The following is a 21,336-nucleotide window of genomic DNA, read 5'->3' as shown; positions in this document are numbered from 1 at the left end:
GAAGTATGTGTGAGGCGAGGTTCTGTCATTTTGCCAAAGTACTTATACAACAATGTCGATACACGACTCTGGGTAGTACACGTTATGCGAAATGCGAGATAAATCGCAAATGAACAGGGAAGTCACGCAGCTCAGGCGCTCGCAGTCTCTGCTGTCTGTTCTGTGAACTCCCTGATTAATTGAGCCGCGCGTCCCGACCTCGGTCGGATAGTGCATTGGAAAGGCTTGACATGACTACATATTGTCAGCATTAAAATGACCAAAAGTCACAAGAAATCTAGCCGACCTGACGATTCCGTCGTTGAATGATGGCGTTGGGATAATCTCACGACCAGCGGCATCATGCGCTCTCCCTATGTCCATACTCGCCAGGACACTCGCCATTACGAGCCAGACGCTCGAATCGGCGAGGTAACGTCCAGGGCAGATACTACATAATAGGTCAATATGACATGTAGTGCACGCTTGAAACTACCATACCGTCGGCCGAATCCGAATATGTACTTTCGAGGATCACGGGTGTTCATCGCTTCGGCATCTAGCCCTTCGAAACGCTCTGGTCTAAATGTCTCTGCGTCGGGATATAGGGCGGAGTCCCGGCTCATAGCCCTTGCATTCCTGTGATTAGCTGTGCAGTAGGTAGCTGTGTACGAAGTGCACACCAGACGTTGGGAACAATCATGGATCCACCCGGGATGTCATACCCACGGTAATTATCATCGACGCGTAGACTGTGAGGCACGCCTTCATATGTGTGCACGGGTGAGAAATGCGACCATATGCGTATCAAGATTTACGTACCAAGAGGGGCAGGAGGATTCCAGCTGAGAATGACAGAGCGTCAACTACAGAATGACAACAATAATCAGGCTCCGCACCGGTATAACTCCTTAATGATGCATTCAAGGTAGGGAAGGGAGTCCTTGTCATCTAGCTCTGGCAGCCGGGACGTCCCAACTACTTGGTCGATTTCAGCCTGCGCTTTGCGTGCAACTTCAGGGTGCAGGGTCATCGCCAGGACGAAGCTTGACAGCGTGGTCATCGTCTGCACAGTAGCCTATTCAGTACAATTTACAACACCAATGAACGGACACACCGTGTCTGATCCGGCTGTGGTTTTTCGTAAGCTTTGACGCGCTGATCGAGATGCGAGATTCAACGTGCGCAGCTGCATACATCAAAGTCGCTGAGCCCTTGATGTCATTTTCATCATCCGCCCCGAGCTTGCCGTCTTGTGACACCTCACCGATCATAAACGTCGTAAACGAGCGGTTCACGGCGTCCGAATCCTACGTACAATCGTTCTGCAAAGTAAATACCCATTATCACTGGCAGGCCGCCCACATACCATTTCGTGGCGTAGCTTGCGGTACGGGATATCTTCCATTTCATCCCACATTTCTTTGGCCATCAGTGCTTGCTTCTTGAAACCGCCACCTGGCACCCATGCGGGGAAGTATCTCACTAGATACCCGACATATGACGACAATGAGCACTCGTCACCGACTAATGCTCGAGATTCAACAACATACAGATTGGGAAGAAGTCGACCAAGGTTGCAGCGATACTCCCCAGGTTCGTGATAGTGGATATCGTCTTGTCGGCGAACACCATAAACTCATCTTCCACAGAGGTGACGCGGTGCCCATATGCGATATCCAACATCACAGCACCATTATACCTGTGAGACCTCTGATCAGTAACCGTCAATCATATGAGGTGAACTGTGTACCGCTTGATGTGTGGTATAAAGTCCTTGGGAGCCTCGACGAGCGACGACAGGAGTCGCCCAATCTCCCTTCTCTGCACCGGGCGATAGCCGTCCAGTACCGACTTGTTCTCGAGTGATCCTTGATACCATCGTCGCAGACGCCTCCACCTGTCATCATGTTGCATAAGGATCATGAGGGGCCTCGTCATAACACTGTTGTATGCACTTAGTGGGAATATCGAATGAGCAACTACGGTACACTCACAACTGGCAGAGCAAGAGAAAATAGGGTCTGTCAGAATACTTGACTGCCCGCTTCTCCATGAGATCCTGCGCGGCTTGAACGGAGCTCACGATCAGGAACGGCTTGCTGAGCAGCTGGATGTATATGATATCCCCTAGCATGAAAGCGAGTGTCCTAAATTGAGTGTGCATGGTGTATGAAAGTTGGACCGCGTACCATATTTCCTGACCCATTCAGCAAACGTTTTCTGCTGATCACGCAACGGGACTTGGTGCAGGTTTCCCAGCAGCGGTATGCGGGTGGGTCCTGGAGGGAGATGATACCTCTGGGCAGCACGAATGAATCGAGTAGTGAGCAAGGTGAGGAATAGAGCCCCTGTCACGACCAGGAGGTCCGTCCTGTTGAGTGCAAGCGACATTGTAAGTTGGACCAGAGTGCACAATCAAGGTAGAAACACTTGTAAATTCCCATGTGCTTATATATGTTTGCAGGCTCTTTATTGCCGCTGATTCCGCAGAAGTCACATTGGCCTGCAATGACAGATACCGGAAAATCGAGAGAAACGAGTGTTCGGCAACATGGGCCAGGACAAATTCGGTAACCGCCGGGGCCCTTGACGAGACGTATGCTCGATATCTGATATTCCAGGCTTGTGCCCCTCCTGGTCACACGCAATGCCTCGCAGTGGGTCATCACTGCACATAGGTATTTGTGACCGCTGTGAGCCCCAGCAGGCTGCTAGGACCGGATACCCTGCGGCTATGTACGGATACGCCGATCACAGCTGATAAACTACATACATTTTACACGTTGTTTGCCTTCCGCAGGATGCTATTGATTGCTATCAGTGCATTGTGGGAAGGTCGCATGCGCCTGTTCGCTGATGTGAGATCAACATAAAAGGGCGTCAAATTCAAGACGCCGTCGGAATAACATCAGAGAAGCAGCGACAGCGAGAAACAGCCAGTGTTCACGGCATAGTTTCATATCGATGGCATGCGCACGTCAGTGGTGGATCCCGAATTGCTCTATCGTCCGGGCATGCATGCCCATCGGAAGGTGATTTATATCGGTGGTAGCCGAATTCGGGCGGAGAAACACCCTTGAGGTTTGCCACGGCGTAAGCTTGAATGTCATGTCTACCATGGGCATGCGTCAGCAGTCAGCAAAACCGAGGACTTGACTGTACTGCGCGTTGTCAAATAGTGGCGAGAACGGCGCAGATGGTCCGCAATACATTGCGATAGCTGAGAGCGGCGTAGCGGTGAGCCGGTGTTATAGTTGGTCAAGTTTGCAAGACATGGGACCTTGAAACCTGTGTCGGCTCTCTGCCACAGGAATGACTGTTTTAGGTGGTTGGTAGCGTCACTAATCTCGAGTTAAAGTGGAATCCAACATCACGTAGTAAGTAGGTTTGGGGACTGGTCGGGAAACGCCGGGAATAATATCACATGCGAATGACGCGTGCTTGAATTACATGTCACCTGGTCGCTGAGGTGGCATCAGTGATTCACTCGCTTGCGGCTAACTTAGACGTGTACCTCCTCGGGTTCTGCGTGTACCTCCCCGGGTTCTGATGTGGACACGGGGCAAATACGTACTCTGTTTTTTCTTACAATTCCTCGGGTTTAGACTCCATACAACGTAGGTGGCAGGACAAATACGTACTCAGTACACGAGACCAATTGGCGGGCCACAAAGTCTTCGACCGAGAACATGGTCATCGTACGCAAATTGTACGGGTCGCTGCTAAATCACGATCTGCATGCAGCAGTCGAGGCCTGCGGGATACAAGATACAAATAAGCCACAACGAACGACGCATGCGCCGTTGCTGCTACTACTGATACATTCCACTATCAGTACAGGTAAATTCATGACTTGTACAATCCGGTACTATCATGCGCCGTCTTGTTATACCTTGAGCTCCTCCGGCCGCTGCAGGATAGCTTCGATCTCAGGCTTCACACTCGCGAGCATGTGTCTCGTCGTCTTCACCGGCTTCCATCCGATTGCGCGCGAATGCTCCGCGCGACAGCGCACATTCGTGCTCAGATAGTCCGACTATTGTCACCGCAAGGCACATCAGCGCCGTCTGCCCCACGGAGCAGGAGAAGGGCATAGCACTCACCCCGCCAAAGTACTTATCCAGCTCCTCCGGCGAGAACGTCGTCACCTTGTCTGTGCTCGCCTTGCCGAGCGCAACCAGCGCCTCGCCGATCGCGCGGCTCACATCGTACAGCATGTGCTCGCCATTCTCGCCGATATAGTACCCGTCCGTGCCATGCCCAATCGGCCGCCCAGCGCGCACCGCGCTGAACACAAGCCCAAAAAGGTCCGCCACTGTGTACACGTCAGCAGCGTTTCAAGCAGGAAATCAACAGCTAGGAGGGGTGGTCATGCAGGAAGGTATATGCAATAAGCACACAAGTGCGAACAAAACAGGGAAGCTGCAGAGGGCGCGCACGTACCTTCGTCGATGTTGACGTTCGGCCACAAGTTCTTGCCCTCGCCGACCATGCCTGCCTGGGCACGCGCAAGGCTCGCTTTGATGAGCATCGGGATCTGCTGCGAATGCGGATTCGCGATGTGCGCGTCAATGAGTGGGCCGGACGCGAGGCCCCAGATCGTCGACGGGAGCACGATGTAGGCTTTGATTGTGCCTGTATGCGTGGTCAACGGAATGGAAACCGACAGGAGAGGCGGAAGGAGCAAGGCAGAGAAAGGAGGACGCACCCTTGCTGTCGGCGTCGAGGACCGCAAGGTCGATGCTGCGGTGCAGTTGGTTGGGCGAGAGCGAGGCCATCTGCTCGACGTTGGCGTCGGAGTATATGATCGAGGTGGGGTACATCCCTGCAGCATTGTCGCTGAGCACACCTACAGATATCCAGTTCAGTGCGGGCGCCTGCGGCGCATCTTGTAGACGCCTGACAGTAGAATGGAGACAGGCACAAGACCTAATGCAAGCTGCGCTTATCAAATGTGGTTGATTTACTTATTGTTGCAAGTGGAACATGCATGGCCATGCCATACCGCGTTCCGATCTCGCGAATCATGGCAGAAGCCAACAAAAGAATACGTTGAAAATAAGCACCCGAAGCATGAGTGAGGCGAGTTCACCATTCTGTCATTTTACCAAACTGAATCCACAACAATATTGATGCATGCCTCTGGCTAGCACATGTTATGCGAGACGCTAGATGAAAAGGCAGATAAAAGGAGATGTCGCACAGCTCAGGCACTTGTATTTACTGTAGACTCCCTGATCAACTGAGCAGCGCGTTCCGACCTCGGTCGGATAGTGCATTGGAAAGGCTCAACATGACTGCAAATTTCCAGCATTCAACAAACCGAAGGTTACAGGAAATATAGCTGACCTGATGATTCCGTCCTTGAATGACGGCGTTGGGATGATCTCATGGCCAGCAGCATCATGCGCTCTCCCTATGTCCATACTCGCCAGGACACTCGCTAGGAAAAGCCAGACGTTCGAATCGGCGAGGTAGCGTCCAGGGCAGATACTATATGATAGGTTAGTGTAGCATGCTGTGCACGCTTGCAACTACCGTACCGTCGACCAAATCCGAAAATATACTTTCGAGGATCCCGGAATTTCATCGCTTGCGCATCTAGCCCTTCAAAACGCTCTGGCCGAAATGTCTTTGTGTCGGGATATAGGGAGGGATCCCGGCTCATAGCCCTTGTATTCATATGATTAGCTATGCAATAGGTAGCTGTGGTACGAAGTGCACACCAGATGTTGGGAACAATCATGGATCCACCCGGGATGTCGTATCCACGATAATTATCATCGACGCATAGACCGTGAGGTACACCTTCATATGTGTGCACAAGTGAGAAACACGACAACACGCATATCAAGGCTCACGTACCAAGCGGGACAGGAGGATTCCAGCTGCGAGTAGAGTATATTAACCATAGAACAGCAACAAGAGTCAAGCTTAGTACCGATATAACTCCTTGATAATGCATTCAAGGTAGGGGAGGGAGTCCTTGTCATCTAGCCCAGGCAGCCGTGATAATCCGACTACATGGTCGATTTCAGCCTGCGCTTTACGCGCAACTTCAGGGTACAGTGTCATTGCCAGAACAAAGGTTGTCATCGTGGTCATTGTCTGCACAGCAATTCTCTTAGTACAAGCCACGACATAGATGAACGGACACACTGTGTCTGATCCGGCTGTGGCTCATCGTAAGCTTGGAGCACTAATCGAGGTGCTATATTCAACGTGCGCACCTACATACATCAAAGTCGCCGAGCCCTTGATGTCAATTTCATCATCCGCTCCGAGCTTGCCGTCATGCGACACCTCCCCGATCATGAATGTTGTAAATGATCTGTTCACGGCGTCCGACCCCTATGTGCAAACATTGTGCAAACCTAATGACCTTTATCAGGCTGCGCACGTACCATTTCATGGCGTAGTTTGCGGTACGGAATATCTTCCATTTCATCCCACATTTCTTTGGCCATCAGTGCTTGCTTCTTGAAGCCACTACCTGGCATCCACGCGGGGAAATACCTTACTAAAACACCCGACATGCGACGATGATGACTCATGAACACTCGTCGCTGACTAGAATATTCAGCAACCTACAGATGGGGAAGAAGTCGACCAAGGTCGCAGCGAAACTTCCCAGGCTTGTGACAGTGGATATTGTCTTATCGGCGAATACCATAAATTCATCTTCCGCAGAGGTGACACGGTGCCCATATGCGATATCCAACATCACAGCACCGTTATACCTGTGAGATCTCTGATTAGTCACTCTCAATCATATGAGTTCAATCACGTACCGTTTGATGTGTGTCATAAAGTCTTGGGGAGCCTCGGCAAGTGACGACAGGAGTCGCCCAATCTCCCTTCTCAGCACCGGACGATAGCCTTCCAGCACCGACTTGTTCTCGAGTGATCCTTGATACCATCGTCGCAGACGCCTCCACCTGTCACCATGTTGCATGAAGATCATGAGGGGCCTTGTCATAACACTGTTGTATGCACTCAATGGGGATTTCGAATAGTCCACTACGAATATGATACACTCACAACTCGCAGAGCAGGAGAAAATAGGGTCTGTCGGAATACTTGACTGCCCGCTTCTCCATGAGATCCTGCGCAGCTCGGACGGAGCTCACGATAACGAATGGCTTGCTGAGTAGCTGGATGTATATGATATCCCCTGACATAACAACGAGTGTCTCAAATCGAGCGGGCATAACGTATAAAAGTGAAGGCGCGTACCATACTTCTTGACCCATTCAGCAAACGTTTTCTGCTGGTCATGCAACGGGACTTGGTGCAGGTTTCCCAACAGCGGTATGCGAGTGGGTCCCGGAGGGAGCCGATATCTCTGGGCTGCATTAATGACACGAGCAGTGAGCAAGGTGAGGAATAGAGCCCCAGCCACGACCAGGAGGTCTGTCCTGTTGAGCACAAGCGACATTGTAAGTTGGGTCGGGGTAGACAATGAAAATGAAAATCCATATAAGTTCCCGCATGCTTATATATGTTCGCAGGCTCTTTATTCCCGCCGATTCCGCAGAAGTCACGTTGGATTACAATGATAGATACAAGAACTTCGAGAGAAGCGAATGTCGGACAACATGGTCCAGGACGAATTCGATAACCACCGTGCCGGTGTCCCTGGCGAAACATATACTCGACGGCACATACTCAATGCCTCGTGCCTCTCCTCATCGTACGAGATGTCTTGCATTGGTCCATCACTAGAAATTCATATTAGTAACCGCTGTGAGTCCCGAACTGCTAAGACCCGGATACCCTGCGGCTACGTACCACACGGGATACGCCGATTGAAGCTGATATACTACGTACATTTTGCACGTTGTTCGACTTCCACAGGATGCGATTCATTGCTATCAACGCATCGCGGGAAGGTCGTCGCGTCCGCCTGTTCACTTCTGTGAGGTCAACACAAAAGGGATAATATCAAAGAAGCAGCAACAGCGAGAAACGGCCAGTGCTCACGGCATAACTTCACATCCGTGGCATGCGCACGTCAGTGTGGAAGCCCGAACGGCTCTATCGTCTGGGCATCCATGCCCATCGGAAGGTGATTTAGATCGGTGGTGGCCGAATTCGGGTCGGAGATGCTCTCTGGAGGTTTGCCACGGCGTAAGCTTGAATGTCATTTTTTCCGTGAGCATGCGTCAGCAGTCAGCAACACCGAGGACTTGACTGTACTGCGCGTTGTCAAATAGTGGCGAGAACGGCGCAGGTGCTCTGCGATGCGATAGCTGAGAGCGGCGTAGCGGTGAGCTGGCGTTATTGCTGGTCAGGTCTGCAACGTCGACTGTCTACTACATGACTGATTACTTTGCGGGGGTTGGTAGCGTCACTGCCTTGAGTACGTGGAATGCAACTTCAGGTAGCAAGTAGGTTTGAGGACTGATCGGGAAACACCGATAATATCACATGCGAATGACGCGCCTGGCCGCCGAGGTGGCACTAGACGCGTGCGGCTAGACATGTACATCCCCGAGTTCTGATGTGGACACGGAGCAACAACGTACTCTGTCTTTCAATCCCTCAGGTTCAGACTCCACAGGTGCGTACTCAGTAAACAAGAGCCAAAGTGTAACGTCTCACCCTCACTCGGGCCCCAGATACTCTGCGCTGACTCTATGTTTCAGCAGTGCGGTATCTGAGAAGCGGGTAAGGAAGACTGAACGGTCTTCCCTTCCTGCGCGCTGTCCCTTTACAGGGCCCGCACGCTTCCCAAAAATGCGCATACAGTATCTATTAATATACAAATCTTTAGTAATCAACGAGAGCTTTAAGATGTCCATGGCGCACGCACCCTACGGTGCGCGTTGGCTGTTTGTTATATACCATAGTAAGGCACCGGAGACGGTGCCTTACACAAAACCATGGTTGAAAATTGAAACCAACCTTGGCGGGTCAAAGTAAGTCTTCGACCGTGAACATGATCATCGTACGGAAATTGTACGGGCCACCGTTAAATGACGACTTTCAACTAATTGAATAACTCGCCGCAGTTCACGGCTTCGCGATGCAAGGTACAAACAAGCCACAACGAACGAAATGCCACGTAAGACCGAACGACGCATGCACCGTTACTGCTTCTACTGATACGTTCCACTATCAATACAGGTAGATACACGCATGGGTACAGTCTGGTACTATCATGTGCCGTCTTGTTATACCTTGAGCTCCTCCGGCCGCTGCAGGATAGCTTCGATCTCAGGCTTCACACTCGCGAGCATGTGTCGCGTCGTCTTCACCGGCTTCCATCCGATTGCGCGCGAATGCTCCGCGCGACAGCGCACATTCGTGCCCAGATAGTCCGACTATTGTCACCGCAAGGCACATCAGCGCCGTCTGCCCCACGGAGCAGGAGAAGGACATGGCACTCACCCCGCCAAAGTACTTATCCAGCTCCTCCGGCGAGAACGTCGTCACCTTGTCTGTGCTCGCCTTGCCGAGCGCAACCAGCGCCTCGCCGATCGCGCGGCTCACATCGTACAGCATGTGCTCGCCATTCTCGCCGATATAGTACCCGTCCGTGCCATGCCCAATCGGCCGCCCAGCGCGCACCGCGCTGAACACAAGCCCAAAGAGGTCCGCCACTGTGCACACGTTAGCAGTGTTTCGAATAGGAAGTGGAAGGTATATGCGATGGATACACAGGTGCAAAAAGGCAGGTAGGAAAAACCCGAGAGGAGGCTGCAGAGGACGCGCACATACCTTCGTCGATGTTGACGTTCGGCCACAAGTTCTTGCCCTCGCCGACCATGCCCGCCTGGGCACGCGCAAGGCTCGCTTTGATGAGCATCGGGATCTGCTGCGAATGCGGATTCGCGATGTGCGCGTCAATGAGTGGGCCGGACGCGAGGCCCCAGATCGTCGACGGGAGCACGATGTAGGCTTTGATCATGCCTGTATGCGTGGTCAACGGAATGGAAACCGACAGGAGAGGCGGAAGGAGCAAGGCAGAGAAAGGAGGACGCACCCTTGCTGTCGGCGTCGAGGACCGCAAGGTCGATGCTGCGGTGCAGTTGGTTGGGCGACAGTGAGGCCATCTGCTCGACGTTGGCGTCGGAGTAGATGGTCGAGGTGGGGCGCATCCCCGCAGCATTGTCGCTGAACACGCCTACAGGCAAATGCCCAGTTCAGTACGGGCGTCTGCGGCGCATCGATGGCCTGGTGTGTAACATACCCGTGCCAGACTGTATGCGCGCGAACATGTGAAGAAGGGTCCGAGTGACATCGCAGACGAGGTGCTTACTGTGTGGATGAGGACGGGGACATCCCGCGTGAGCTCTTTCCTCCTCGCCATCCCACGCAAGATAGCCTGAGCAGCGGGGAGGTCATCTGCATCCGCCTGCCGTCTGTGTCAGGCAAGCAAGTCCACACCCAGCAAGAGAAACGAGGCGCACGCAAGCAACAACAATGTCCGCCTTGCTCGCGAGATCCTCGAGCCTGCCTGTGTCCTGGAGGGAGCCGAGCACGGGTGTGATGCCGAGCTTCTCGAGCTTCTTGGCCTTCTCTGGGGAGCGGACGAGGGCGGTGATGTCGAGCCTGGGGCGGTCGGGATGCTGGAGGATGCGCGTGAGGACTGCACCGCCGATGTAGCCTAAGGTAATTCAATGAGCCATTGTGTGAGTCGGACAGCGCGAGGTAAATGCGTGTGCTGCAACTCCATACCGGTAGCCCCGACGAAAAAGACGGATGTTTGGAACGAGTTGGACATGGTGGGAGAATGTGAGGTCTGCGATGGTAGTGGGGGATAAGTGCAACGTTGGGACTCATTTCTCTTGTCTCTCTGTGCGTGGTTTCCGGAGGATATGCCGAAGATGCCAGGTTGCACTGGGTGATGTCAGCGCGAGCTCATACGTGGAGTGACGGCGCCATCCTGGATCTCCGAAGGGCACTCCCGCCGCATACTTGGTTTCAGAGCCGGGAGAGCCTCTGTCCTGCACGGTAGCGATGTGGGATTTCTAGTGTAAAGGGCCAGGAAAGAGGAGAGGAGACGCGCGACGTGTGACGTCATAGCAAATCACTTCGACCGTAAATCGAATAAGGTAAAGCACATGCCATAAACGGCAGGTGGGAAAGGAAGCCTCGACGCCGCCGGCGTTCACTAAACTGTGCCCTGTAGCGCTTAGGGTTATTCGAACGGCAGGAGCTTGGTAAACAGCGGTCGTGCTCAGAATGCCTCCTGTCGGCGCGACTTCGATCCTCGCCCGGAATACGTCATGATGCCAAGGTTTGGCATGTACTGCAGGTCCTAGTCCCAGCCGATTCGTGAGGTGCGCATCGAAGTCGACGAGAGGGCAGGATCAAGATAGCCCAAAGAGGCAATGGCAGCACCTGCTGGGGCATCCCCATCTTCCCTTTCGTCACATGTCAAACTAGCATCGTCAGACCCGTCCTCATGAGACCCTTGTCTAGGTATCGACCCTTCTCCATCTGCATGTAAGCATTAGCCCGTGGCCACGCCGCGGGAAATCACTTCTCTTCGTTCTTCCTTCGCTCAGTCTCGACCCCAGGGCCCCTTGCGTGGTGGCTAAGACTTCCCGATTGTCTCTATGCCCATCAACTGTCACATAACCTACGACCACCAAGTCATGTCTCATAGTTCGCCGTCATCTATACTGGCCAAAGACCGCTCGTAGTATTGTCCGCAGCCAAATCCGCTCACGGCGAGAATATCCCAACAGCCGCGGAAATCGCGGCATCGGCGAGTTGGACGTAAAGTCCGTCCGTCACCAGGTGAAACACACATAACGTGCCTTGTTAGTTGGTGACAGTAGAGAGGATGGCAGGCACGGTAAAATGACCTCATGGGGCAATGCTGCAAATCTGTACACAATGCACCCTCCACTGGCGGTACCGACTCGAACGATTTGTCGCGGTGCACACGAGATGCAAAGCAGCGCAGGTCAATATAGACATGCCACAAACCCACGCCCGCACGGCGTGTAGAACAAAGAACCCACTGTGGCGGTGACGCAACGCCCGATGTGCGGAGCCTTTGCCCACTTCGAATCCCATACAGCACAGCACGTACTATACGCGGCATATTTCAATTGGCGCTGTGCAGGCGTCTCCCGGGCTTGTGTGCTTGTGTGCGCGCCTGGCAGATCGACCCCCGAAAGGCAGCCCTCATGCCTCGGGCGGCCGTTCTCGAGCGCTCCGTCTCGAAACGTCCCCGCCGGGGAGTTGGGATCGCGGAGGGAGATCCATCTCGATAAAGGCACAAGGGTCAGTGTTGCCCGGATCGCGGCTCGTATCATGGTGCCCAACGGGCGCAAGTTAGACGTTGGTCCAGGAACGACCGCACCTACGTGTGATGGCCCCGCGGATCCATGAGCATTTAATGGCTCACTATGGCGCAAATACTTGTCGAGACTTGTGTGGGCGTCCACTGCGTGATCGCTGAGCGTCCCTCATCGGTGAACTTCCGCGAGATCGGGAGAATGGCGCACCCAAATAGGTTAAGGCTGAACCGGACCTGAGGACGACATGCGCATTGCGTGTGGGGCCAGGCCTCGCGTTTCGTAACGGGTGGTCGGTCGCCTTGAAGACGTCCACAAGCATAGATTTCCGTGACCGCTCGACGTATGCTACGGGCCTGGGCCTGTGAGCCTCGAGTGCTAATCTTAGATTTGGGGGCGTTGGAAAGTCTGCGCGTCTACACGGTCGTTTGCTGCATCTAGGGTTTCACCGGGGATACGGGACGTCTTGGGAGGATCGTGCTCGCGCCTGGCATCGAACAATGAAGATGCCTGGAGACGGTGACAGCGGCAGCTGTGGACATTGACAGAGGGCCCTGGCGTATAAACAATAATAGAATGAGTCGCAGTGCAACGCAAGACGATGTCGTCGGCAGGAAGACAAGAAGGCGTGGGCAGACGGGGATGAGCTTGGAAGACAGTCGATTTGCTGGGAAGAACGGATAGGAAGAGCATGTGGCCAGGATTCACGACGTAGGGGTGACTGTGGGTCTGGGAAGAGCGTACAAGCTGCAGCTACAGATGATCGATCGGGCGGCCATTTACCCTGTTCCGCACAGCTATCACGGGCGCCTGCCGTATGCGATGCCTCCGTGCAAGCCGCGGATACAATGTTACCAAACGCGTGTGTTACTGAGCCAGCAGATCACCGCCAATCCGGACCCGCGGCGTCTCTCGGCAGCCTCGATGTTCGCGGGCAGCCATGTGCAGCCACCGCCTTCGCCACCGCTCGACGCCATCACCCCCACCGTCCCGCCACAGCATCCCATGCGCCACGCCGTCGTCGGGACGAGCTTCCTCCCGCGCGATCCCTGTCAGTTTAAAGGCTTCCTCTGACCACCGCCGGCGGTCGACTGCCACTTCCAGCGCCGTCGCGCCCGGTCTGCGCATACCACACCGTAGAGTTTGACCGGCCCCCTTCCGGCAACTCTCCCTCCAGCACTGCGCCCGAGCCAGTGTGCCACGGGGACCTGCCATTGTGGTGAGAGCCCACCCCGAGCGCCCGGCGCCGTCTTAAGCCATATATACTAATACACCGGCGCTCTCGCTCCCTGTCTTGCCTCCCGGACGTCCTACCGCCATGGAGCAGCCCTGGCCTCTACACCAGCAGCACCCGCACATCCACCCGCACCCACACCAGCTGCAGCTCGAGCACGAGTACGACATGGATCCCACCCAGTTCCAGATGCTCCAGCCCGAGGGCGATCAGCGCTATGCTGCGCGCCAAGCCCACTCCCCGGATCCCGCAGCTGCGGGGTACGCGCCCTTCCCCGCGCAGAGCTACGCCCCCGCCCCCTCCCCTGTCCCCGCCGGCTATGTAAGCCCGCAGATGGGCTCCCAGTACGCCAACGGGCCGCTGTACCTCGGCGGCGATGCGGGGGCGCTGCACCGCACGCAGAGCCAGACGTACGGCAGCGTGCCCGCCGCGCTCCAGCCATCCCCGCCCGCGATGCAGCAGGCATTCTACCACACCCACGGCGACGCCCAGGGCTTCGCATACGGGCCGCAGCAGGGCGCGGGCGCCGTCAGCCAGGGCCCCAGCCCGAGCGTCTCCCCGACGTTCCCGAGCTTCCAGCTGCGCGAGGGCCAGCAGACGTACGGGCCGGCCCTGTCCGCGGGCCAGGCATACGGCGCCGTGGCGGGGCCGAGTAGCGATATGCAAGCGAACGCCGCGTACGGGCACTTTGCGGACATGGCTCAGCCATATCAGCTGGCGCCTGGGGGGCCCAGCCTGGCGAAGAGGCAACGTGGGCTGGAGGAGAGCATGTGGGAGGACGACGGAGAAGGCAATTGGGACGACGGGCTGCAGAGGGGGGAAGAGCACAAGCCGAAGCCGTGCGTCTTCCATTCGCATCTGACCGCCGTCGGGAAGCTGATCGGACCCCAGCATCGGCGCATGCTCCCGCTGCAAGGGATTGAAGGTGCGTTCGGTTCCTCCCGTCCGAAATGCGCTCCTGATGCGCATACGTTTGCCTTTTGCAGGTCCGCTGCGAGTTCATCGGCGACTCGGACACATGTAAGCGCTGTACGTCTGGCAGGCATGATTGTGTGATTCCAGGGCGCAAGAAGCGCAAACCGCCGCCGTACGTCTTGCGCCTTGCTGTAGACATGCAAAGACCTGACCAGCCCGTGCAGAAAACGCGAGCATCTGCTGAACCAGATCCGCGACCAGGCGGCCCAGATCTCGGAGTTGATGAGCAAGCTCGAGGAGGCGAACCACAAGGCCGGCCGGCGCGCCTCGGGCGCTGCCGCGCCGCTCCTCCCCGCGGCGATCAAGCATGAGCCCGGTAGCGCATCAGATCTCGCGCCCGAGCCGGACATCGGGACGCCCCTGCCACAGTCCACGCGCGCGGCGTCCGCGGAGGTGGAGGACTGGATCACGAAGGCGCGGCAGTCGATCGAGGCGTTCGGCGGGTTCATCAGCATGGGCGGGCCGAGCGTCACGATGGACATGCTCGGCGACGGCGGCAGCGGGGAGAGCGCGCCCGCGAGCGACGACGAGGGCGAGTACGAGCTGTACGTCGAGGACGTGGACGCGGAGGACGGTATCGGTGCTGCCGCGGGCGACGCGGAGAGCCTGTTCGGCGAGGAGCCGCGCGGTGCGTTCTCGCGCGAGTCCACGGAGGTCCCTGCGCCTACGCGCCGGGGGCACGGGAAGCTCGCGTCGGTGCCCAACGAGTCGGTGCCGTTTGGCCTGTTCCGCGAGCTCGCGATCACGAAGCGGCGAAGGCGCCGGCCGAGTCGGAGCGTGAGCGAGGTGGGCGAGGAGGATGCAAGCGATGTGGGCTTGGCGAACGATGATTACTTCAGGCCGAGTGAGTGGACGGCTGGCTATCTTGCTACAGGGCTGCAGGGTATGCTGACGGAGCCGCTGCTGTAGGTCCAGCTCCGGAACGTCCGATCGTCGACGAGCGGCAGCAGCCGGCTATACTGCGAAATGGCATTATTACGCCTGCAGAGGCAGAGAAGCTCTTCGGCATGTGAGCCTTCATGTCGATCTCATGCTGTATGCGCGCTGAGATAGATCTGCAGATACTACGACTACATGAACCTGTCGCTCTCCCTCCTAGATCCCGTACTCTACACTGCCCAGAAGACATACTGGCGGTCTCCGTTCCTCTTCACCGTTAGTGAGTGCTGGCATGGCTTGCATCCAGCGACACATCTGACCAGCACGTACAACGTCTAGTCTGTGCCATCGCATCCCGGTACTACGCCCCGCGGCCCGAGCTTTATGAGCAAGCCATGAAGTACGCACGTCTAGCGGCGGGAACCGCTTTGATCGGGGGTCAGAAAACCATCGAGGTGGTTCAGGCATACATTCTCCTCAGCCTGTACCCGGTACCTGCGCGAAGATGGGAGGACGACCGGAGTTTCATCTATCTCGGGCTGGCTATCCGGTAAGTTGTGGGTGCGCGCCGCGGTGTTCCGTACAGCCTTCATTGACTGATATACGATCGGTTGTGTCCAGGGTCGCTACGGACCTGAAGCTGCACTACGCAATCAACACGAAGCCGGAAAACGAGCACCACGCGCGCGAGATTCTCAATCGGACGCGGGTGTGGCTGAATTGCTTCAATCTGGACCGGTCCACCGGCTCCCAGTACGGACAGCGTCCGATCATCGACAACAACGACTACGTCGCGAACCACACCGAGTTCTGGTGGAACAGCTCGCCGTACAACATGGACGGCTTCGACGTGCACACGTGCTGCTACAACGCAGAGCTGAAGGTCATGGGGGAGTTCCGCATGCGCATATACAGCAACCCGAACCACCCCACGGGGCTGAACAAGGTGCGTTTCGCGTGGATTGAACACTTTGGACGTCGGACATCGGACTGAGCCTATTTGCGTTTGCTTTGTAGGAGGTCGATCTGGCCAAGATCGCGAGCGAGACGGACGACCGCCTGGCGCGGCTGTGGGAGACCTGGATCCCGCGTGTGCGCGAGGCGAACACGGGCGACCAGCAGAGCCACTTCCGCACGGGGCTGCTCAAGCTCGCGTTCAGCTATGCGCGTCTGTCGGTTCTGTCGGTGGGCTTCCAATATTCCTTCGGAAAGGCGGCTGCGACGGACGAGGAGCCGTTCCTCTGGCGGGTAGGTGCCCGTTTGGCCTCTGTGTGGATGAGAGAAGCTGAAATCCACTCTGTAGTGCCTTCGGGCCGCGACAGATACTGTCAAAGCTGTCGTCGAGGATATCGCGATCCCTAGCCAAAGTAAGGTGGAATGGTGGGGAAAACCTATTATCAGCTGACGTCCGAACAGAGATTTACCTCCGGCACGGCCCAGAAGCTCAATGTGTCTTTGTCACGTTTGCCTCAGCCTTCTTGGTCAAGGTGAGTGAATTATGGAGTGCTAGCGTTATGTCGTGCAGACACTAAATCATATGCAACCGACAGCTCCTGCAACCCAAGTACGCGCAGCACCTTTCTCGCGAACGGCGCGTCGAGATCAGAGATCTCGTCCAACGGGTGATCGACCTCTTGAGCTCGCCAGAAGTGGCCATCGATGACCGCCACGGCCCCAAGCTTTACGCCCGCTTTCTGCAAGGACTGCTGGCCACTCCCATGGCAAGGGTAGACCAGTCACCAGCATCCGTCAGGTCGCCTCGGCGCGTGCCCTCAAAACAGTCATCGGCACGGTCCTCGCCATCGCAGGCGCCTGGCACGCTCTCTGCGCGCCAATCGCTGTCTCCTCCGCCGGCGTCGTCGAGCGCCGCCTCCAGTCCGAAACCGGACACGCCTCCGCCACCATCTGCATTACTTCAGCTCCAGCAAGCTCAGATCGCTGCTGGGGCGCCACAGTCCGCAGCGCAGCCGACAGCCACGTCTGACCTGGACATACCAGGCTTCTTCTCTCCGCCTCTCTTCTACGACTCGGAGCTTCTGCAGTCGATGCAGTCGATCACGGACTGGCCAGATATGGTGTTGCCCGGTACGTCCATGACTGGTGCATGCATATGGGCATTTCAAACTCAAAGCAATGTTCGTACAGGCTTCAACTGGATGGGGTCTATGCAGCAAACCGACTTCAACACGAACATTAGATACGACCAGCCCATGGTCGGTTTCACCCATTCGGGTTAGTTAGCGCTGCCCATGCTCTTCTCAAGTCCCCCCTTCTACTGTATCAGCCTGCGATCCAGACTAGTGGCGCATCCTATTTCCCATTGTTTCGTATCGCGTAGCGTGTATCTTTAGACTATTATTTTTACAATGACTTTGGATTATGCAAACGCGGCGAGAGGCGGGGCCGTTCTGTAAGGATCAGCCATGTTGTCGTAAAATTCTACAGTGTATGTATATATATGTATGAGGACGTTCAAGCCACTTCTCTTCCCTGATATGACTGAGGCGCTGGAAACTGATGCCTTCGTGTGACGTTCGTTTCTCCGCTCCAGAGCTTGAGCCTCTCGAGATCAGATTCACAACAACCCCGGTTGACTGGCACTATTATTGTGATCCTATCATTTTGGCCAAATACACACAAAGTTTGCGTCTCGCGCTGCTCTGAGCACCTCAAACTTGGGATACCGTGACGGATGTATCTCCAGCTATTTATTGTATCGACTTGACTCCTGCTGCATTCGACTCTGCTCCGAATTACTGCGCAGGGCCTGGTACCCAGCGCATCGCAACCTGTCCATACGTGGTTATTCTCACCTCTAATACTCCCCGCTGGGCGACTGGATGTGGGATCGTTGTCTGCGAAAGCAAGTATCTATTTGTTCAGGGCGAAGATGCGGAAACCATGCGAGACCATCTCACCGCAATGACACGACAAAGCGGAATGGCAAGTTCAGTATGCAAAGCGGCTCGGTCGCTTGTGGCATGGACACCGTTGCTAACCCTTAAGTCGTCTTGATTCTCGACTTGGGCACTCAGTCTTTCTAAACTTGAGCTTTTTTATTAGTTCAAACGATAACTCAGCTTTCGATATTGATGAATCTTTCAGTCAATGATAGCCATGCCCCAACAAGTCATATGTATCGGGACAGCTTCCCGAGAACGTAGTCGGGAGAGCAATGGATTTTGCAGTTTACACACGTCAAGTCCTCATCAGGCACAGGTCAGAACCTCGTTACTGATGAGTAGAGAACGTGTAGTCGTAACGGTGTCGAACAGCATCTTATCTTCATCAATGCTTGGACAGTACTGACAGCCTGGCAGGCTGTCAGGCAAGTTCTTTATTTTTTGGGTGATTCGTCTCCTGAATTCAAATACCTCGGTCTTCGCTTCCCACGCACGAATAGGGTGTAGGCAATTCAGCCGTGTCCCGGTATGTATCATATGCTTATTCCCATTCAAGAATTGGAATGAATGCCACTACAATGGTTTTCAGGCTGTGTCGAGTTGCTGTAGAAATATGCACATGAGTATGTGTCGCCACCTCAAGAGTACGAACACTGGCAAGCATCAGACAGATGGTAGGTGGTCTACAAGTCCGGCGGGACTGGTTGCTCACAACAATGCATCATGCATTATGACAGATGATCTTTAGACCACGAATCATAGTGCCCGCGGTCAAACCTTAGTGCAGTCAATGCTGTGGTGGCACCGAGGGCTAGATAAACGACTTCGACATTGGCATCAAGTATCCCATCGTTCCTTCCGCCGCTATGTCTGCGAGCAGTGTGCAGCTCAACAGCACAATTGGTAGTAGTTTCATTGGCATCCTGTTTGGTACACTGTAAGTGGACCTGATCTCTTCACGAATCACCGGGCTTATGCGTGTATTTCCAATAAAAACAAATCTGCAGGCTCTACGGGCTCTCCTGCGCTCAGACCATGTATTACTTCTGCAAATATCCAAAGGACAGTGTCAGATTGAAGGCTCTTGTGCGTTATGTTGACGGACAAGCGCGTCCGTACGCCCCGCGTGGATATGCGCGCGCATGACGTCGCATTATCGCGTCGGGATCAGCGTGATGTTGTCGCGCCCCTGGCGCCCCTGTTCCTGTCTGTAAATACCCCGTCCTCTTCATTTAGCCCGCGCACCATAGATACAGGTGACTCACCCTACTACGGCACGCTATATACCTGTCATTTTCATGATGCGAGCTTCAGTCGATATTCTACTCACTGAAGCTCGTAAGTCCTTTTCTACCTCTAAGTACTGTACATATACTGATCTCCTGTAAAGTGACCGAACATCGTTAGGTACAGTAATAGAGTCAATATTCTACTCACTGAAGCTCTGACCGAACATCATTAGATCCGACGTCGCTCGTACCTCGTTAAGACATTATTTGTAGTAGCAGTTACATGTGGCTAATATAGCAGCGGGGTGTAGATCGTGGTACTATGGTATGTCCTTGACCTTTAAGATAAGTCTCAGTCTATTAATCACTGTGTTCTGTATTAAGGCTCTTGGACACGAATAGAACCATCACAGGGCTATGGGTAAATGATGATTATCCATTACGCGGATAATTGTTGCTCATTAGTACAGTGTAACTGGGACTGGACTGTTCCGAAACACGCAAGTCCGCAGGTGTCCTTGAGCATTGACCTGTATGACCGGCGGTTCTGTTCAATGTCTATCAAATGCTAATGTTCTTAACGAGGTACGAGCGACGTCGGATCTAACGATGTTCGGTCAGAGCTTCAGTGAGTAGAATATCGACTCTATTACTGTACCTAACGATGTTCGGTCACTTTACAGGAGATCAGTATATGTACAGTACTTAGAGGTAGAAAAGGACTTACGAGCTTCAGTGAGTAGAATATCGACTGAAGCTCGCATCATGAAAATGACAGGTATATAGCGTGCCGTAGTAGGGTGAGTCACCTGTATCTATGGTGCGCGGGCTAAATGAAGAGGACGGGGTATTTACAGACAGGAACAGGGGCGCCAGGGGCGCGACAACATCACGCTGATCCCGACGCGATAATGCAACGTCATGCGCGCGCATATCCACGCAGGGCGTATGGACGCGCTTGTCCGTCAACAAATGTCACTCATTCCATCATTGTTATCAGAGTATTCTCGGTACGTTGTTTGATTCCAAATGAATGCCCATACTCTTCTGCCGTCCTTGCCACCCCAGGCAGGACCTGTCAACGTCAAGAAGACCCCCTTAGGGGTGGTGCGAAATGGGTCTGAGGGGATCCCTCCTTGAGGATCCCCTCCACTGTAACCCAAATAGGATATAGGGGCATGCCATCGCCATCTAGGTGCCCTCGTCGCCACCATCCTGGGATGGTACGCAGATGGTACGCCGACCCTCCTTCATGAGGCTCCAAGTCCTTTGCATCGCATGTTATGTCTTCTAACACCCTCCCCTAGAATGGCATTTGTCACCTGTCTTGATGGGAGTGCACATTCGCTCCTTTTACTAGTACTTAGTAATTTATGTACATCACACCTGTAGTGATACAACGGTCTACACTCCTATATTGATGCCTGACTCGTAGACGACGAGCGAGGGCTTATGGACAGTGCGTCGTCCTGAAGATCGAGCGAGGAAGTCGAGAATGACCACTACCCCAAGCGAAGAGGAGCAGAGACTTGAATGAATAACCAGGTCGAACTTAGGGTTCGACCGACTAATGGTACAACTACTTATACAAGTACCGACTGCGCACGGACCATCGTGTCTATGTGGTCGTGTTTAGTGAAGAAAGAAACGTAGTGGTACGATACCAGGCACGAAGTGCGCACGGACCCCATTATGTAAGCTACATAATGTTCAACCTGCGGGTGAGCGCTAAGACAGGCGCCAGTATGGGCGCTAGTAGTACAAGGAATAGAACGGAAAGACAAATGTTTCATTACCCCCCTACCAGAGTCGAAGTCTCATTCGACTACTTACTGCTCACCGTCTCCATACAACTCCCAATCTACGCCGTCGTCCTC

The 21,336-nt window shown here is 54.6% G+C and overlaps 7 protein-coding genes across 7 annotated transcripts; 2 read left to right on the top strand and 5 right to left on the bottom strand.

Annotated features, from left to right (window-relative positions):
• Nucleotides 1-131: 131 nt before the first annotated feature.
• Nucleotides 132-2,373, bottom strand: POSPLADRAFT_1151797 (hypothetical protein; the record flags this gene model as incomplete). The annotated part of the gene is made up of 12 exons (XM_024486582.1): nt 132-234; nt 287-430; nt 481-609; nt 663-744; nt 802-824; nt 879-1,057; nt 1,161-1,289; nt 1,349-1,464; nt 1,533-1,681; nt 1,733-1,924; nt 1,977-2,109; nt 2,172-2,373. The coding sequence occupies 12 exons, from the start codon at nt 2,371-2,373 to the stop codon at nt 132-134; spliced, it is 1,581 nt and encodes a 526-aa protein (XP_024335750.1).
• A 1,495-nt stretch (nt 2,374-3,868) lies between these two features.
• On the bottom strand, nt 3,869-4,835 carry POSPLADRAFT_1151363 (hypothetical protein; the record flags this gene model as incomplete). Its single annotated transcript, XM_024486523.1, has 4 exons — nt 3,869-4,018; nt 4,086-4,297; nt 4,426-4,617; nt 4,691-4,835. Coding segments are annotated over 4 exons (699 nt in total), but the record flags the coding sequence as incomplete, so codon positions are not given.
• A 353-nt stretch (nt 4,836-5,188) lies between these two features.
• On the bottom strand, nt 5,189-7,420 carry POSPLADRAFT_1151470 (hypothetical protein; the record flags this gene model as incomplete). Its single annotated transcript, XM_024486536.1, has 12 exons — nt 5,189-5,279; nt 5,332-5,475; nt 5,526-5,654; nt 5,709-5,790; nt 5,848-5,870; nt 5,924-6,105; nt 6,217-6,333; nt 6,387-6,502; nt 6,574-6,722; nt 6,774-6,965; nt 7,024-7,156; nt 7,219-7,420. 12 exons carry the CDS (start codon nt 7,418-7,420, stop codon nt 5,189-5,191), a joined length of 1,560 nt encoding a protein of 519 aa, XP_024335748.1.
• Nucleotides 7,421-9,158: 1,738 nt separating this feature from the next.
• On the bottom strand, nt 9,159-10,711 carry POSPLADRAFT_1075795 (hypothetical protein; the record flags this gene model as incomplete). Its single annotated transcript, XM_024482858.1, has 8 exons — nt 9,159-9,308; nt 9,376-9,587; nt 9,706-9,897; nt 9,971-10,109; nt 10,176-10,187; nt 10,247-10,342; nt 10,398-10,594; nt 10,666-10,711. 8 exons carry the CDS (start codon nt 10,709-10,711, stop codon nt 9,159-9,161), a joined length of 1,044 nt encoding a protein of 347 aa, XP_024335747.1.
• A 1,912-nt stretch (nt 10,712-12,623) lies between these two features.
• Nucleotides 12,624-13,454, bottom strand: POSPLADRAFT_1036010 (hypothetical protein; the record flags this gene model as incomplete). Its single annotated transcript, XM_024477122.1, has 2 exons — nt 12,624-12,968; nt 13,140-13,454. 2 exons carry the CDS (start codon nt 13,452-13,454, stop codon nt 12,624-12,626), a joined length of 660 nt encoding a protein of 219 aa, XP_024335746.1.
• Nucleotides 13,455-14,876: 1,422 nt separating this feature from the next.
• POSPLADRAFT_1184647 (hypothetical protein) lies at nt 14,877-16,321 on the top strand (the record flags this gene model as incomplete). Its single annotated transcript, XM_024489094.1, has 5 exons — nt 14,877-15,292; nt 15,358-15,457; nt 15,510-15,607; nt 15,667-15,877; nt 15,949-16,321. The coding sequence occupies exons 1-5, from the start codon at nt 14,902-14,904 to the stop codon at nt 16,319-16,321; spliced, it is 1,173 nt and encodes a 390-aa protein (XP_024335745.1). The 5' UTR covers nt 14,877-14,901.
• A 92-nt stretch (nt 16,322-16,413) lies between these two features.
• Nucleotides 16,414-17,564, top strand: POSPLADRAFT_1151258 (hypothetical protein; the record flags this gene model as incomplete). The annotated part of the gene is made up of 5 exons (XM_024486512.1): nt 16,414-16,575; nt 16,631-16,694; nt 16,744-16,814; nt 16,878-17,412; nt 17,473-17,564. Coding segments are annotated over 5 exons (924 nt in total), but the record flags the coding sequence as incomplete, so codon positions are not given.
• Between the last annotated feature and the right edge of the window lie 3,772 nt (nt 17,565-21,336).

The sequence above is a fragment of the Postia placenta genome (assembly GCF_002117355.1).
Source record: "Postia placenta MAD-698-R-SB12 unplaced genomic scaffold POSPLAscaffold_13, whole genome shotgun sequence".
In the NCBI taxonomy this organism is placed as follows: domain Eukaryota; kingdom Fungi; phylum Basidiomycota; class Agaricomycetes; order Polyporales; family Adustoporiaceae; genus Rhodonia; species Rhodonia placenta.
This window is presented reverse-complemented; position numbering and strand designations above follow the sequence as displayed.